The following is an 18266-nucleotide window of genomic DNA, read 5'->3' on the forward strand; positions in this document are numbered from 1 at the left end:
AGCATTTGTATGCTTTGTATTGTTTTTTCTCTCTCAGAGCTGTGTGTTTTAAATCTGTTTCACACTAGTCTGACAAAGGGCAGCATTGCAAACTTTCTGAAGTTGCCTGTGTGATTTAGCATGCAGCAGATCATTTTCACACTGAACAGAAATGCCTGATTAAATCTGAAACACCACAGGCACTTTCTGCTGTGCAGAGGTGTGGACATTGTTTGTCAATGAATAACCCTCTCAAAACCTTATGTCTGGATATATTTAGTAAGGTTGTATTTATGTTGCTGTTGCTAACCAAATGTTCCTTTTGTCTTGTAGGCCCAGAGAATGCCGGAATATGGAGGCCAGTAGAGTGTTCCTGCCATGATTCCTCATGTTGGATGAGACAATTTGGAAGAACAATGGACAAATGAATCACAGATAAAGACTCAGCCATGACCATCACCTGTGGTCCACAGGATAGCTGCATCATGCCTCTCCGTCTTATTTAGAAACATCAGCCTTGAAGGAAACCTCAGTCCCAAGAATCATATTGCTGTGAAATCTCAAATTTGAAGCATTCCAAAGAAAAGTTAAATTGACAACCAAGCTGGGGATAAAAAGCAGCAATTCCTATCTATCCCTCATCACCCCCTGCCTGCACTGACCAATGGAGAGACTACAGATAGAGTCTGGATAAAAGGGGAGACAGGCCAAGAAAGAGTGAGAAACGGAGTGAACAACGGACTGTCTGGCAGAAGGTACCTGTGCTGATCTGGCAGCTCTGGGAATTCAGCTCCTCCTCTTAAGCAAAGTCAAAGAGAAACTCTGCACTTTGAGACTGCTCCCACAGCCTCTTCCAAGAGCAGGTTTTTGATCTTGTATCATCAGGGTGGGTGAAATGAAGTCAGGGTGTTGGTCAACTCTCTGGCCCCTGTGGCCGATTCTGTTGGCGGGATTCCTTATATCAGCCGGGGCCCTGGAGTTTGGCGGCGCCCCGGGGCAGTGGGCACGTTATGCCCGTTGGGAGGCTGGCTCGATCGGGGAACTCAGCTTTAGCCTCAAGACCAATGTGAGCAAGGCGCTGGTTCTGTACGTGGATGATGGTGGGAACTGTGACTTCCTGGAGCTACTCATCAGTGGTGGACACCTACAGCTGCGATTTGCCATCCACTGCGCCGAACCCGCCACCCTGCAGATGGAGACCCGTGTCAACGATGACCGCTGGCACATGGTACTGCTCACCCGAAACTACCGTGAGACCGTGCTGATGGTGGACGGGGAAACCAAAGTCGCGGAGGTGCGTTCCAAGCGCAAGGAGATGGCGGTCGTCAGCGACCTGTTCGTGGGGGGCATCCCGCCGGACATCCGTCTGTCCGCCCTTACTTCAAGCACAGTGAAGTACGAGCCTCCGTTCATGGGTTTGATCTCCAATCTGAAGGTAGGGGAGATGCCTCCCACTCTACTCAACAACAACGGCATTCATAACGATCTGGAGTATCTGTGCGTCAAGCAGAACCCCTGCTTCAACGGGGGATACTGCACCATCCAATTCGGCGAGGTCTACTGCGACTGCTCTCACACACGCTTCCGAGGGAAATACTGCAAAGAAGGTAAGAGGAAACTGGTCCCGGTTCTGCTTTCTGTGTTAACCAATGTTTGGAGGAATCTAGGGGAATTATGTTGTAATGGTCATACTACAGTATAGCCGCTATCTAACTCTCACAAAAGCGTTTATAAATCTGTTTCATAGGGAGGGAACCCCTGACTAGATTTTGTCTAAAGCACAAGAGAATACAAATCAATAAGGCAATTAGCTCCATATAGTGCAGGCATTGACCAAAACAGGTGATCTATAAATAAAACAATAAATAAATGCTTCTCATTCATTTACCTCTTTTTATCTTTCAAACCCCTCCATAAACAGTACAAGAATGACAACAATGATAGAGATGCTGAATGTTCATTCCACACAGTGTAAAGATCAATGTTCATGAAATCCAATGTCCAAAAATACCACCTGAAAAATCTGAACTTTGGAGAAAATTTGTGTCACGGTAACCAATCAGGAGCTTGCTCTAGTAGTGATGTGATTATGATGTACCTAGCGATGGTAGAAATCCAAAACAACAATTGAGGACAAAATCATTGTCGCTGTATATGGATACCCAGAGCTGCATGTAATTCTTTGTACTTCTATAGAAACAGTGGCTCCATTTATCATTTGAAAACTATAACAATCTAAACTTGAACAAAAACACCACTGTCTCCTTTAGTTTTCATTAACAAACATTAATAGCCGCAGAAATGTTGTTCAGGGAAATGTGTAGGCCTATATAGCCTGCCTGCATTACTATGAAACAAAATATTATATCAAACAGTATTGTCTCTTTTTATTTTTATTTTCATTTTAACATAATATTAGACCAAAGATTTCCTGTTAGATTTTCCAAAAACGAAATATATTTTATGTTTACCCACTAAAGAGACATCAGAGCCGGTGGCAAATGTCCGAAGGACTAGCTGATTCACAAATGCTCTCGTCGGTAACATGAGAACTGAGCTCCCGCTGACCCTCTCTTAAATCGGCGAAACACATTTTTAAAAGGCACTGTCTTTATAAATAAACCGCATATTTGAGTTTAAAACAACTACATTCTCAACTCAAATACTTTTAAAACTACATTTCATGACACGATAACAGTATCATTTAGAAAATTATCCAAATAAATAGAGAACTATTGTGAACTCAACCAATCAGAAGCCCTCCCATGAAGCGAATTCACGTCTTTTGTGAAGTGAACTTCACACGTAAATGAAGTGAATAAACTCAAATGTTCAAGTGTGCAACTATGCATACATAGCGCAATTTATTCACGCAAGTCACGTCTGGTTTGAATGCACAGTTAGTGTAGATTTAAGTCAAAACAACGAGTAAGTCTTTAAAGTCACATTTGTGGCATAATCCGGTTCAAGAATCCACAACACTTGACAACAAAATTTATAGCCTCAAATTCAAGACTTCAAAGACACCGTTAATGTGCAGGGCTGGGTTTCCCAATAACGTTTGATCTTATAAATGATTGAAGAGCGTTTTCTATGCGTCAATTTGGGATCATTCATTATTGTTTCACGTGCGTTTACCAAAAATGTAGCCGTGCATTAAGTACTACTTAGGAGTCGCTATCCGTTTGTGAAGTGCTGAAATATCACCTTAGAATGATTCATAACTGTAGTTCACGCTCGGTTATTAAAATGTTTACCTAATGTTGTGTTCCAGACAACTCAGATATAATATAATATAATATAATATAATATAATATAATATAATATAATATAATATAATATAATATAATATAATATAATATAATATAATCATATTATATTGCATTATACATATAATCTTATACTTCACATAATAATAATAAGAATAATTATTATATATATATATATAGAGAGAGAGAGAGAGAGAGAGAGAGATATATTATATAGAGAGAGAGGAGACGTTATTTTTGGGTCCAATAGGTTGCTGGTTTCCGTGCAAGTCAGCAAGTCATTGATAGATTATCAGTGTATAATTTTGAAGTATATTTCCTACATTATTTTATTAATTACTATATATTTTTTGTTGTTGTTGTTCAGTCATTTAATTTAGGTGTGTATTTCTATTTTACTGGGCTTTATGATTACTCTATTAAGATCAGTCGTACAGTCGTTTTTACGATCTTCTTAGGCTTATGAAGCTTTTGGGAAATTCATCCCAGGTCAAGAACTCTCATAAAGGGTGTATTGATGGTTGGGTTGGACTTTCTCAGTCTCTCTGTTGCTGTTCTGAATGGACGTTTCTGACCAGTTTGTGTTTTGCCCTTTAGACAATTAAGGATCTAAAAGAGATGAATCACTGCTTTTTATACTTTGTTCTTTTCTAAAGTGAGTTTCATTCAGTTCTCTCCCAGTCGCTGCTGTCTTCAGTTTCAGAAAGCAATTCAGTTTCTCGAGCGAGATCCATTTATACTTGTCTACACTCATCCATTACACTTTCCTCCAGACTTTCCTTTCCTGTCTTTCTGTTGGTTACATTTCTGAATTATGGCAGCTTCACTATTTTAACTGTTTAACCACATTTAAGACCAATAGAGTCATTCTTTGTCAACTCAACCAGTGGTTCCAGACTCATTTCTTTTTTTTTTTCTTTTTTTTCATACTTGTTTATTTTTCTTCAGAAAAAATATGGATAAAATATTTTAAAAAAATTATTTGGCACAGAATGACCCAATAGTGATCAAAACTGTACTAAGCACAACATGTTATGCAAATGCAGATGTATATTAATGTATAAGGTATCGTATTCTGTCAATTTATAGCTGAATACATACAATTATTTTCTCTAGTGGACTATTCGTAAATGTATTTTATGCACAAAATTTTTTTTTTTTTTATATATATATATATATTCAGGTCAGTACTAAATAAAAAATAATATGCACTTTGTATGATCCCAGTTATTTTAATAAAATAAATAACATTTTGCAAATGTAAAGCGTATGTAAAATTTTGACCACTACTGCAGCTTATATAGTTTCTGAAGGGCAGTACTTAAAAATAATCGTATCTCTTATATTTGTATAATTTCTCAAAGGGGTCATCAACTTGACAAATGGGGCTTGCATTGCAAACCTATGCACTATGCAAATGTATGTGTATGTTCAGATCCTTTGGGGGGGGAGGTGATGGGATGCTTGTGCTGCTTCTGTTGGACCATTCAAAGTCTTTATTAGCTTTCAAATGAGATTCAAACTGAGATCGTGCTCTCCTTTTGCCATTGTTTTTTCAGTATTTTCTCTCTTCTGTGTTGGGATGCAAGTGGGAGGTCACGGAGAGTTTGATACTGCTTGGCTCTTGGCTAAACTGAGCACAGCATACCAATGCAGCACCTCTGTGACTGCAGGAAAAGTTTGTGCTTTTGAGAAAAGGCAATTGAGATGTGTTTGCCTTCACTCCATGTCGACATGTTTGAGAAAATGTAAAGAGGCTTGTGGGCAGAAACTTGATTTATTCGCTCTGACTTTCTGTGAATGACACAGCAGGAATAATCTCATTAAATGGACGCGGCAGTCGTTGTCTGAGTTCTGTATTAGTTTCTGCATTAGTTTTGTTTCCCTAGCAGGGCAGTCTAGTGTTTCACAGTCAGGGTTAGATGGGGTATAAAGATGTGCAAGTGCTCCATTTTATCTAATGTACAGGACTGTTCAGAAGTCTTAGGCCATTAGTATAAAATAGTATCAAGTCACCTTTATTTATATAGTGCCATTAACAATACAGTGTCAAAGCAACTGAACAACATTCATTATGAAAACAGTGTGTCAATAATGCAGAATGATAGTTAAAGGCAGTTCATCATTGAATTCAGTGATGTCATCTCTGTTCAGTTTAAATAGTGTCTGTGCATTTATTTGCAATCAAGTCAATGATATCGCTGTAGATGAAGTGACCCCAACTAAGCAAGCCAGAGGCGACAGCGGCAAGGAACCGAAACTCCATCGGTGACAGAATGGAGAAAAAAACCTTGGGAGAAACCAGACTCAGTTGGGGTCAGTTCTCCTCTGACCAGATGAAACCAGTAGTTCAATTCCAGACTGCAGCAAAGTCAGATTGTGCAGAAGAATCATCTGTTTCCTGTGGTCTTGTCCTGGTGCTCCTCTGAGACAAGGTCTTTACAGGGGATCTGTATCTGGGCTCTAGTTGTCCTGGTCTCCGCTGTCTTTCAGGGATGTAGAGGTCCTTTCTAGGTGCTGATCCACCATCTGGGTGATCTGAGTTTTTCAGTGGCAATTGATTCTCATCCTTTTAAATTTCATTGTTCTATGTTTTTTTTTAAGTAAATGCTGTAAAAAATGGTTGTTCAGTGTTAGTTCACGATACTTAATTAACTAGTGTTAATGAATTGAACCTTATTTCGAAGTGCTTATTTTGATCTCACTATTGTTCAGCGCTGCAATAATTAGTTGTTCTCTGTTTGCTGAGTTAAACCCTCTCAGAAGAATTGTCTTGAAAATAGTCAGTATTTTAAAACGTATTGTGCATTCTGTTCCATCCAGCTGTTTTTGAAATCAAGAGCATTAGATTATGGATTGAATGATTTTCAGTTGCCCTGAGCCCTGTAATGATGCAGGGACTGTTTAATGTCGTTTCATGTGTATTTCAGCCTGTCAGACGTGAGAATCTCAGGCCTATTTCTGTAATTACAGATGTAAAATCAGATCTGCGTGGAGCAGGAGGGCGAGAGATTAAGGGTGCACATTAAGAGCGATCAGTTAAACGACACGAGCCATGTGCAGTCACTCATGCTGATTGGATTAGAGCGGGTTTATGAGCAAACGTCTCTGGTGTAAATTACTGGCAGATGGCTGTGTTAAACATCTACATGACGACGAGTGAAACTAAAATGTGCCTCTTAATGTAAATATTATAAGTATAGCTGGTGCTCAGCCATTGCTGGTGTTGAATGTACACACACACACACACACACACACACACACACACACACACACACACACACAAACACACACACACACACACACACACAAACACACACACACATACAGACACACACACACACACATACAGACAGACACACACACACACACACACATTTTAGTGCATTCAAATGGCTCATTTTGTCTTCATGGATTGGTGAGACTCCAGCACCAGTTTACAAAGACACCAAAGTATGGAGGACATTTAGGACAGTAATACATCACTGAGATAATTACTTACTCAACCACAACCCCACACACACACACGCACTCTCTCTCTCTCTCTCTCTCTCTCTCTCTCTCAAACACACACACACACACACACACTCTCTCTCTCTCTCTCTCTCTCTCTCTCTCTCTCTCTCTCTCAAACACGCACACAGACACACACACACACACGTTTGTTTTTGTGTAAAGTGTGTTCATCCCATAGGTGTAATGGTTTTTATACTGTACAAACTGTATATTCTATGTCCCTTCACCAACCCTACACCTAACCCTAACCCTCACAGGAAACTTTGTGCATTTTTACTTTCTCAAAAAAACTCATTCTGTATGATTTATAAGTGTTTTGAGAAATGGGGACATGGGTTATGTGCTCATAAGTCACGCTCTCCTTGTAATACCTGTGTCATACCCATGTCATTATACACACACACACACACACACACTCACAAACACATACTCAGACAGACACACTCACACACACACACACACACACACACACACTCACAAACACATACTCAGACAGACACACTCACACACACACACACATACACACTCTCTCTTTCACACACACACACACACACACATACTCAAACAGACACATGCAAACAAACACACTCACACACAGAAACACACAAACACGGATACACACTCACCTGTTCATCCACTTACGCTCTATGAAGCCTGTGTGTTCACCTGATGCACAAACACACACTTACAAACAAAGCAGGAACTGTGTTTGACCAATCACCGTAAATTAAGTGACCCCAACTAAGCAAGCCAGAGGCGACAGCGGCAAGGAACCGAAACTCCATCGGTGACAGAATGGAGAAAAAAACCTTGGGAGAAACCAGACTCAGTTGGGGTCAGTTACGGTGACCTCGCAATAAGACAGAAACAGACTAATATTAGATTTATCCATTTAGCTGACTTACAACTTTACAGTTGGTATTTATATAAGGGTCGCACGCTGTACTAGACTCAATTACCCACAATCCACAGGGAATATTCATCTAAATCTAGAGACTGGGGCTTTTTTCAAACTACTTATTACTTTCATACTACTCTGACTATTTCTGTAGTATCCAGTATGTACTGTATGCTGTGAAGAGTATACACATTTTTGGTAACACTTTAGAATAAGGTTCCATTAGTTAATGTTAGTTAATGTATTTATTAACATGAACAAACAATGAATAATACATTTATTACTGTATTTATTCATCTTTGTTAATGTTAGTTAATGAAAATACAGTTATTCATTGTTAGTTCATGGTAATTCACAGTGCATTAACTAATGTTAACAAGCACAACTTTTGATTTAAATAATGCATTAGTAAATGTTGAAATTAACATGAACTAAGACTTATAAATGCTGTAGAAGGATTGTTCTTGCTTAGTTCATGTTAACGAAAGTAGTTAACTAACATTAACTAATCGAACCTTATTCTAAAGTGTTACCAAATTTTTTTATGCATTGAATACCTGGATGACCTACTATATTTGCCTAAATCTGATAAATATAACTCAAGTACACTGAAATAAGTACATAATCTGTGTTCAGAATGGCATACAACCATACAACTCCTACTATATCGCAGTATGCTGTGTGTTTAATGAGAATAGTATGTGAATTTTCTGTATGAATGGAATGCTTCGATATATTTCGATATAAATGGGTTGATGGCCTCCCTGGTTCTGTTATTTACAAACTTGTTTGTTTGTAATCTCAATGGACATCATTTTATCCATAATTCTGTGAAATTTAAAATTGTTATATATATTTTTTTTAATTTGTCATACCCAGGGTCTACAGGTGGAAATTAGCAATTGTTGCTATAACCTGGCCCAAGACATATTCTCTTGTTTAACAAGTTTAATGCTTATTTGTGCTTTGTCCCTGTTTCAAATAAAATAATTTCCATTTCCATTCCATTTGCTATATTTGCAGAAATTTGTTGTATGCATCTAAAGACACTACATGGGATACTGTTTCCCAGAATGCTTTGCGTGTGACATTTCATCTTAAATGCTTGAGTGAACTGGAGGCAGGGATTATAATTATACAGGTGCATCTCAATAAATTAGAATGTCATTGAAAAGTTCATTTATTTCAGTAATTCAACTCAAATTGTGAAACTCATGTATTAAATAAATACAGTGCACACAGACTGAAGTAGTTTAAGTCTTTTTAATTGTGATGATTTTGGCTCACATTTAACAAAAACCCACCAATTCAAATCTCAACAAATTAGAATACTTCATAAGACCAATAATTTTATTTTATTAATTTTTTACACATTTTTAGTTTTTAGTGAATTGTTGTCCTTCTGGAAAGTATTTTACTGTACATGTACTCAGTACTTGGTCGGGGCTCCTTGTGCTTTAATTACTGCCTCAGTTCAGCGTGGCATGGATCAGTTTGTGGCTCTGCTGAGGTGGTCTGAAGCACAGGTTTCTTTGACAGTGTCCTTCAGTGTCCTTCAGCTCATCCGATATTTTGCCAGAGTCACAATTTAAGTGAATATCATTTATTATCTTAATGAGTGCTGTCTCTGTGCTGTGAAACCAGATTGAAAATTGTCCTGGTATCCATTTGAGTTTAAGTATTTGTACAGCTGATTAAAAACTACTGTTTCTATAATTTTGCCTATAAAAGGAAGATTAGATATTGGTCTAAAATTGCTCAAAATGATGTTATCAAGATTTCTCTTTTTCAGGAGGGTCTTAACAACTGCAGTTTTTAAGGAGTTTGGAAATGTCCCAGAAAGAAGTGAGGCATTCACCACTTCTAAGAGATCTGCTTCTTGTTTGGTCTCTGACTTCCTCATGATTGTGTAGCCTAGTGAACCAAACTGAGAGACCAATATGAAGGCTCAGGAAACCTTTGCAGGTGTTTTGATTGATTAGCTGATTGGCATGTCACCATATTCTAATTTGTTGAGAATTGGTGGGTTTTTGTAAAATGTGAGCCAAAATCATCACAATTAAAATAACCAAAGACTTAAACTACTTCAGTCTGTGTGCACTGTATTTAATAAATTAGTTTGAGTTGAATTACTTAAATTAACTTTTGCATCTGTCTCTGTCAGAAGGAGATGCATTAACGAGAACACAAGTGTACTATTTATGGAGGCTATATCTTTAACACCAAGCATTTCTGCAGACTCTGATATTCTCCTTGATTCCTCCAACTCAAAAGTTAAGAATGTTATTGATGATATTGCACCAATAATAGTCAGTAAGAAACAAACAGACAGAAATCAGTTTGGAGAAGATCAACAGAAGTTCAGACTATGAAAAGACAATGCAGAAAACCCGAGCGGATGTGGAGGAAGACGAAACTTGAAATTCACTATAGCATGTATGAAGACATCCTTCATGCTTTTAATGTGAAGCTAGCCGCAGCTAGACAGAATTTCTTCTCAAACCTTATAAACAGTAACTTAAATAACACTCGTACTCTTTTTGCCACTGTTGAGAGACTGACAAACCCCCCAAGTCAGATTCCCAGTGAAATGCTATCAGACAGCAAATGCAATGAGTTTGCTTCCTTCTTTTGAGAAGATCCTCAATATCAGGAAGGCGATTAGCACATCCTCAAGTAATGCAGAGGTCAGACAGATTCGGCCAAAATATCAAAAAGATACTATGTCTATTTTTGAAACAATTGACAGCAAAATTCTGGAAGACATAGTGCAGCACCTAAAATCGTCAACCTGCTATCTTGACACACTTCCCACATCTTTCTTCAAAAGTGTGCTTAACTGCTTAGAAGCAGATCTCTTAGAAGTGGTGAATGCCTCACTTCTTTCTGGGACATTTCCAAACTCCCTAAAAACTGCAGTTGTTAAGACCCTCCTGAAAAAGACCAATCTTGAAAACATCATTTTGAGCAATTTTAGACCAATATCTAATCTAAGAGTAGGTTTACAGTAGGTGTAGGGTGATAAGAAAAAGAACTGTTTGTACAGTATAAAAACCATTACGCCTCTGGAGAGTTCCCATAAACAAATGCAAGTATGTGTGTCTGAGTGCATGTGTATGCATGTGTGTGTGCATGTGTGTGGATATGTGTGTGTGTGTGTGTGTGTTTGTGTGTGTGTGTGCATGTGTGTGTGTGTCAGGTGATCAGGTGAGGGGGTGTGATGTTTAGCAGACCCCTGCTGGTCGCTCCACCTCTCTGCTCTCCAGCAGTGGGATGTAATATATCGCCTCCGTCAGAGAACAGATGTTGGGCTGGCTGGTGTTGTCTTTATCTGAACACACCTGACGAGTGCAGGGCTTCGTTAAGCAGTCTGACCGCAGAGGGAGGCCTTATTTACCTCGCACTTATCGATCCCAGCAGATTCAATCAGCCCTCAGCCTCCGTCTGGGCTTCTAGTGTGGTCTTTATATCCATACACACACACACACACACACACTCAGAGGATCTTCTTTATAGTATCTGCAGCATCTGTGATTCTCACCATCTGTTTAAAGATTCTCCTGGTAATAAATGACTGATTGTGCTACTTCACACATTCAGTGTCGAGGACTAAAGAACTACAAGAACTGGATATATATATTCATATATACTGAATATATTCAATTCAATTCAATTCAATTCAAGTTTATTTGTATAGCGCTTTTTACAATACAAACAGTTACAAAACAACTTAGAAAGATAGAAATTAGAAATTATGTTTCTACAATATTTAGTAGTAGCGTGACTGTCAGTTTGTGCACGTATGACAGGATTTTTAGAAAAATTAAAACAAGATGTAGTCAGCCAGACGATGAACATTATTAATATTATTAATAATTAATAATTATTATATGATGCAGTCACACTTTGTTAATTCTGTTTGTTGATCCAGGGTAGTGATGTGTCGTTTGTGAAAGAATCATTCTTTTGGAACGAATCTTCGTTCTCATTTACGTAATCCACTGACTCATATTTTTCGTTAACTGAAGTTCCTTCCTCTACAGCAGCGCGGCGCTATTAGCAGCGCATGCACAGCTTGGTGAACCGGGTAGCTCTGTTAACTGTTATAAAAAATGGGATGTGTATTATATTGGATGCGTTCATCGTCTCTTAAAGTGACCGCGCCTAATTTAGCTGCTGGCTGCTCTAATGTTAATCCAAGAAAATGAAAGAAAATCACTCACTGCAGTTCATCCTGTCAAAGAGTTACTCAACCTCGAGCCAATAGCCTTCGAGTATAACATGTGATGAAACGTGATTTGTTGAATGTAGTAAACAAATACTCCCTTCACTGAACGAGTTTCATATGAGTCTGATTGAGCTCTAGAGATGTCGTTCGTGAACGAAATGACTGAGCTGGTACCCAAGTCGTGACTCCAATGAATTGGTATATAGCTTATCTCGTTAGTGAACTAAATGAATTTAGTAGAAGAGTAAACCGGGTCAGTTGGCCATTTAGCATGTCAATCTCACAAAATGCAAATTGCAGTTATAGGTACTGTGCACATATACGCTTGTTTTCATATTTAGCATACAGAACATAACTCCGTGTTTAATCCCCGATTTATGAATGTGAATATATAATATTCAGTACGAACTGTCAGACCAAAAAATTTTAATGTTACTTAACCAAGAAAACCTTGTGCTTTTTCATCTAAACAACTTAATTAGTCTTTATATATTGAATGCGTTCATACACACATATTAATAAATCCAAATCAGTTTTATAACAATTGAATACGTTCATTGACTTAAGACATAACACATAAGACACTCTTTTTCTCCACCTGCTGGCATATTTTGTGTAATACAAAGAAATGGTCACTGAACGAATCAGTGAACGAATCATTTTGGTGAACGAACTGAAAATGAACTAATCTCTTGAAAGAATCCTAATTTCCACCACTAACTCAGGGTTAGCATCATCTGAGGTCCTCTGAGGGTCAGCATCATCTCTTCTCAGGTGTTCTGGATCCAGACTGGAGCTTGTGTAAATCCTAGTTACCACAGGATGAAGATCCAGCAGAAACAGAGAAACACACAGAGACATCATTACTAAATGTAAAATTTGGTTTCATATCATTTTTATGCAGGAAGGAGCTCAATTGAGCAGACACAACTTTTTCTACAATTTTAGACATAAATGGAAGATTTGAGATAGGCCTATAATTTGCCAGTACACTAGGATCTAGTTTTGGTTTCTTAATAAGAGGCTTGATAACCGCCAGCTTGAATGGTTTTGGGACGTGTCCTAAAGATAACGACGAGTTTATGATATTGAGAAGCGGTTCTTCGGCTACAGGTAACAGCTCTTTCAGTAATTTAGAGGGTACAGGATCTAATAAACATGTTGTTGGTTTAGATACAGTGATAAGTTTATTTAGCTCTTCCTGTCCTATGGTTGTAAAGCACTGCAGTTTATCTTTGGGTGCGATGGATGAAACTGAAGTGTTAGATGCTGTAGAATCTACATTCCTTATTGTATTTCTAATGTTATCTATTTTATCAGTGAAGAAATTCATAAAGTCATTACTATTTAACGTTGGTGGAATATTTGAATCAGGTGGCGTCTGGTAATTTGTTAACTTAGCCACTGTGCTAAATAAAAACCTTGGATTGTTTTGGTTATTTTCTATGAGTTTGTGTATATGCTCTGCCCTAGCAGTTTTTAGAGCCTGTCTATAGCTGGACATACTGTTTTTCCATGCAATTCTAAAAACTTCTAAGTTAGTTTTTCTCCATTTGCGTTCAAGACTACGAGTTACTTTCTTGAGAGAGTGAGTATTACTGTTATACCATGGTACAGTACGTTTTTCTCTAACCTTTTTCAATTTGATGGGGGCAACAGCTTCTAATGTATTAGAGAAAATAGTGCCCATGTTGTCAATAATTTCGTCTAATTCGTGTGTATTTTTGGGTACAAATAGCAGTTGAGATAGATCAGGCAGGTTATTTGCGAATCTTTCTTTGGTGGCTGGAACAATAGTTCTGCCCAGACGGTAACGTTGCGACATATAGTTAATATCAGTTATACGCAGCATGCACGATACAAGGAAATGGTCTGTAATATCATCACTTTGAGGTACAATATCTATAATAGTAAGATCGATTCCATGCGATATAATTAAATCTAGTGTATGATTAAAATGATGAGTGGGCCCGGTGACATTTTGCTTGACTCCAAAGGAGTTTATTAGGTCAGTAAACGCAAGTCCTAATGTATCATTTGCATTATCAACGTGAATATTGTGTATTGCCCTGGTGGTCTATACACAGTAGCCAGAGCAAGAGATACATTAGATTTCTTTTGCATGTCTGACAGAGTAACATTTAGCAGAAGTATTTCAAAAGAGTTAAACCTGTATCCTGTTTTCTGGGTAACATTGAGAATATCACTATATATTGTTGACCAGTCTGACGAGGCTCATGCTTATAACAGTAGTTTGGTGGAGTAGACTCATTTAGACCAAAATAATCATTTGGTTTTAGCCAGGTTTCAGTCAAGCAGAGTAAATCAAAACTATTATCTGTGATCATTTCATTAACAATAACTGCTTTGGGTGTGAGTGCTCTAATATTTATAAGCCCAAACTTAAAAAAAAAATTTTGTTCATTTACTTTACATTTTTCTGGTTTAATTGCGATTTTTTCTAGATCCTACATTATATTTTGACCTCACTATTCGGAGAACAGACACAGTCTTAATATATTGTACAGTGCAAGTACTTTTATCATTTAAGCGGGTGCAACAAAACTCATCATAATGCTTATTTGAGAATTGTGTTACTAGTCACATGGAGCGAAGTGTCCTGGAGATGTTGTCAGAGAGAAGCTCCGCGCCGACTCGACTGGGGTGTAATCCATCAGCGCGAAACAGTCTAGGACGCTCCCAGAAAAGATTCCAGTTATTAACAAATAGCAGTTTCTGTTCTTTACACCATGACAACAACCATTCATTTAAAGCAAAAAGTCTACTGAACCTTTCGTGTCCTCGTCGATACGTGGGCAGTGGTCCTGACATGACGATCGTCGCCGCGGGCGTCGTGCTGCGAACCGTCTCGATCAGGCTCCTGAAGTCCCTCTTCAGCGTCTCCGTCTGCCGCAGCGTGGTGTCGTTAACCCCGGCGTGAAGCACGACCGCTCTGGGGCTCTCGCCGTCCTTCAGGATCGCGGGTATCTGCGCAGAAACATCGAGAACACGAGCACCAGGCAAACAATGAGTGTGCACTTTACCTTCGGCTAACGTAGCACTTACGTGTCGGACGATGGAGTCTCCGATGATTACAGCGTCGCGTCCTGTCTCGCGGAGGGGAGCGAAGCGGTTCTGGATGGAGAGCTCGAAGGCAGGAGGGGGAGAAGTAGTCGCCCGGGACCCGGCTCGCGTCCTCCGCTGTGGATGCACCCAGAGTCCGTGGTGTCCCGGCGTCGCAGTGAAGGACATCTGGGAAGATCGCGTCCTGGGTGCACCGGGCCTGCGCAGAGAAACACACGGAGTAGACGTGGTGGGACTGTTAACAGCACGCTGTATACTTACCCCGGACTTGTGAGCGTCAGCCCGGGATGATTCCAGCGCGGCTCTCCGCTCTCTCAGCTGGGCCTGCCTCTCTTCCAGGTCGCGAATCTGCTTCCCCACGGCCTCGAGCTCGAGCTGCACAGAGTGGAGACATTCATCCGCCATTAAAGCAAGTAACAGTGAGTACAGCAGTGGTAATGTGTGTGAATAGAGTATTAGCAGTGTAAGCGCAGTTAGCAGCAACCACGCCGCTGATGCTAATGGGCTATTGAGAGTGAGGAGTCACGTGTCGATTTGGGTTGATTTGGGAGGGGTCTGTTCCGGTTGGCCATGATGGTAGGACACGCTATCGGTAGCCAGGGGCAATGCCTTCAGAACTTCACAGAGGCGCCACTAAACATTCCAGAGCTCTTTAATTTTTTATGCATTATGTCGGCAAAACAGAGACGGATCTACGAATAGGAGAAAGAAAAGGGATAAAGTAAAACAATGCAAAAAGTTGAGGTGAAAGAAAGTGGACCTTACAGGAACAAGCTCAGACCAAGCGCAATACAGCAGTATTTGGAGAAGCTCTCAGGCATCCAAATTATCGACCCATATGAGCTCCCTGCAGCGGCACAGAGACCTGGACCATTTACCTACGTGAACACATATGGATATTGTGAATTATCTTGTTTACGGTGTAAGTCACCTTGCATTCACGCTGTTAATGACTTTAATCTAACCAGAACATTTACATCTCGCAATCACACATTTAACTACCCTAGCTAACCCAGAACTGGTTTGTCCACTTTGCAGCCCCCAACACAAAAACCTGGTACAGTATGTGTCATTGGGTTAAAATCAAATCATAACTAAGCATACACAGCTTTAGCATACATCAAAATATGTTGGAAACATTTGTGTACATTGAACATCTCTTTGTTTACAATCTTAGTTTACAAAACAGTCGCAGTTATTTAAGTTACTCTGTCATTTTGGTCAAGAAGTGTCTGCTAAATGCAATGTAATTACAACACGCTAAAACGCATGTGAATAAACTTACTTTATTCACAATGTGCATGTATGTGCGTGGAGGTAAATGGTCCAGGTCTCTGTGCCACTCGTATGATAGTCCATCATTTTAATCTTGGTGTAACCTAAAAAAACTGCATTCCATTGTTCCTATGTTTCCCGTATGTATCGTGAGAGGTACTGGAGCAGTTTTTAACGCAGCAGTAACTTCCAGGCATGGTAAAACAGTGCAGAATTGCGAGAACCTCCTCTACTACCGAGTTAACAACACACCGTCGGTGTCCTGCCAACATGGCGGAGACTGTGATATCGAGGGGAGGGGCTCTCTGCTATGACGACAACTCCTCATTCTCAATAAGCTAATAGTGGACCCAGGAGCTCAAAATGAAACTATTGATAAGGAGGCACTCTGATTGTTTGTTTTTTTTTGTAGAATACAATAGAGGATATATAAACGGAAAAAGATGGTCGATAGTCGATAAAAAGAATATAGTGACTGAGCTCAAACGCAGTACAGGCGCCAACAACAAATCCTGTTGGAATGGGGCTTTAGGGTTATTAAACTGTGCATGCTGTGTTCAGAGAGTGATGTACCTGAGATGTGCAGACATTGGTCTCACTGCAGCATTAGTGTGTTTAGCATGTACAGTGTGTGTGAGGGTCATGTGTTAAACTATAGTCAGGCTCTCGAGTGTTAATCAGTCTGTGTTTGTTTAGCAGTGTGGCTGACTTTAAGTACATTTGACATTTTGTTCTTCTCTGGGGTTCAAATAGCCTGTTTTAGATGCTTTGTACATATTTGCATTTGAAAGCAACCGTGCAGCGAGCGACTGGAGAATAAAAGCGGTCCAGAGACTTTAATCACTCCTTCAGCTTCTCATCATTTCATTAAACTACTGTAATGATGGCATTTGGAACTCGTCTCATCTCTTTTCTCTGTGTTTCGCTTTATTGTCTGCTTTGTGTTTTATTCTGGGTTTAATACTGTCCTCCAGAGCACAGCAGACACGCTACTATAGGAAAGTACATTTATTTAGCAAATTAAACGAGGAGGAACAGAACCATTATTACAGACAGACAGAGAGAGAGAGAGAGAGAGAGAGAGAGTCTGTGAGTTAAAGCGACTTAAGGTATAGAAAATCTGTCACATCTGTTAACAAGTGATACGCTAACCCGTCTGTCTGTCTGTGTGTCCGTCTCTCTTCATTGATTGTGTAATATCCGGAGCCGCTGCTGCAGCTGTGTCTCGTCCTCTTCAACATGCATTTCTCACATTATCTTTGGTAATGTTGCATCCTCTCATTGTCTGCTTTTGTAACTTTAATAAGGATAAAAATTTTGATTTTTTTTTTTTAGATTAGATTAGATTAGATTAGATCAACCTTTATTTGTCTCACAGGTGAGAAATTTCAACATTTTACATTGGATTTCAGTTTCTGTACCTGATATCTTAATGTTTGACTTTATTTTTTACATTTTGTTTTTACAACCTGGGAATTGTTACAAACTGGAGTGTATGGGCAGACTCGGAATCGCTGTAATTCAAATGACACCCAACCCTGTTCTCTCAGTGTGCAGATTAAACAGTTTTGGTAATGCCAGTAAAGATGCTTACACTGAAACTAAAGCTGAGAGTGAGCGAGGTGAGAACCTTCAACGTAGGTGAGAAAAGGAAAGCTAGAGGGAGCAGAGAGGAAGATAACGTGAAAGGGGTGTAAGGAACGGAAGAAGAAAAGCCGGATGAGCTGGCAATGGAAGTAAAGAGAGAAACAGCAGATGTAATGCGAATCACATGGATCACAGTGGGATCATCTGCCCTCCAACCCTGAACACACACGTGATGATGGAGAGAGTTATAGCAGAGTGAAATCAGTCAGGAGAGTGAGGTGGAGAAATGTGTTAGTGGCTGAGGGATTCATTAAGCTGACAAGATTGTGATGGAGGGGTGTGGCCTCCTCTAATACACGCCCACAGAGGTGTGGCCATAAGATTGAAGCCCAGAGCGACCTGTAAACTAGACCTTTGACCAAAGCCATTC

General features: G+C 39.5%; 1 protein-coding gene across 1 annotated transcript in view; it reads left to right on the top strand.

Annotated features, from left to right (window-relative positions):
* The first annotated feature begins 316 nt into the window (after window positions 1-316).
* LOC113084791 (neurexin-2-like) overlaps window positions 317-18266 on the top strand; it is a 42670-nt gene continuing 24720 nt past the window's right edge. Inside the window, exon 1 of the mRNA XM_026254963.1 lies at window positions 317-1586. Coding sequence (XP_026110748.1) covers window positions 875-1586 — 712 coding nt within the window. The 5' untranslated portion in view covers window positions 317-874. The remainder of the gene's footprint in view (window positions 1587-18266) is intronic.

This window comes from Carassius auratus, unplaced genomic scaffold (genome assembly GCF_003368295.1).
Source record: "Carassius auratus strain Wakin unplaced genomic scaffold, ASM336829v1 scaf_tig00040645, whole genome shotgun sequence".
Classification (NCBI taxonomy): domain Eukaryota; kingdom Metazoa; phylum Chordata; class Actinopteri; order Cypriniformes; family Cyprinidae; genus Carassius; species Carassius auratus.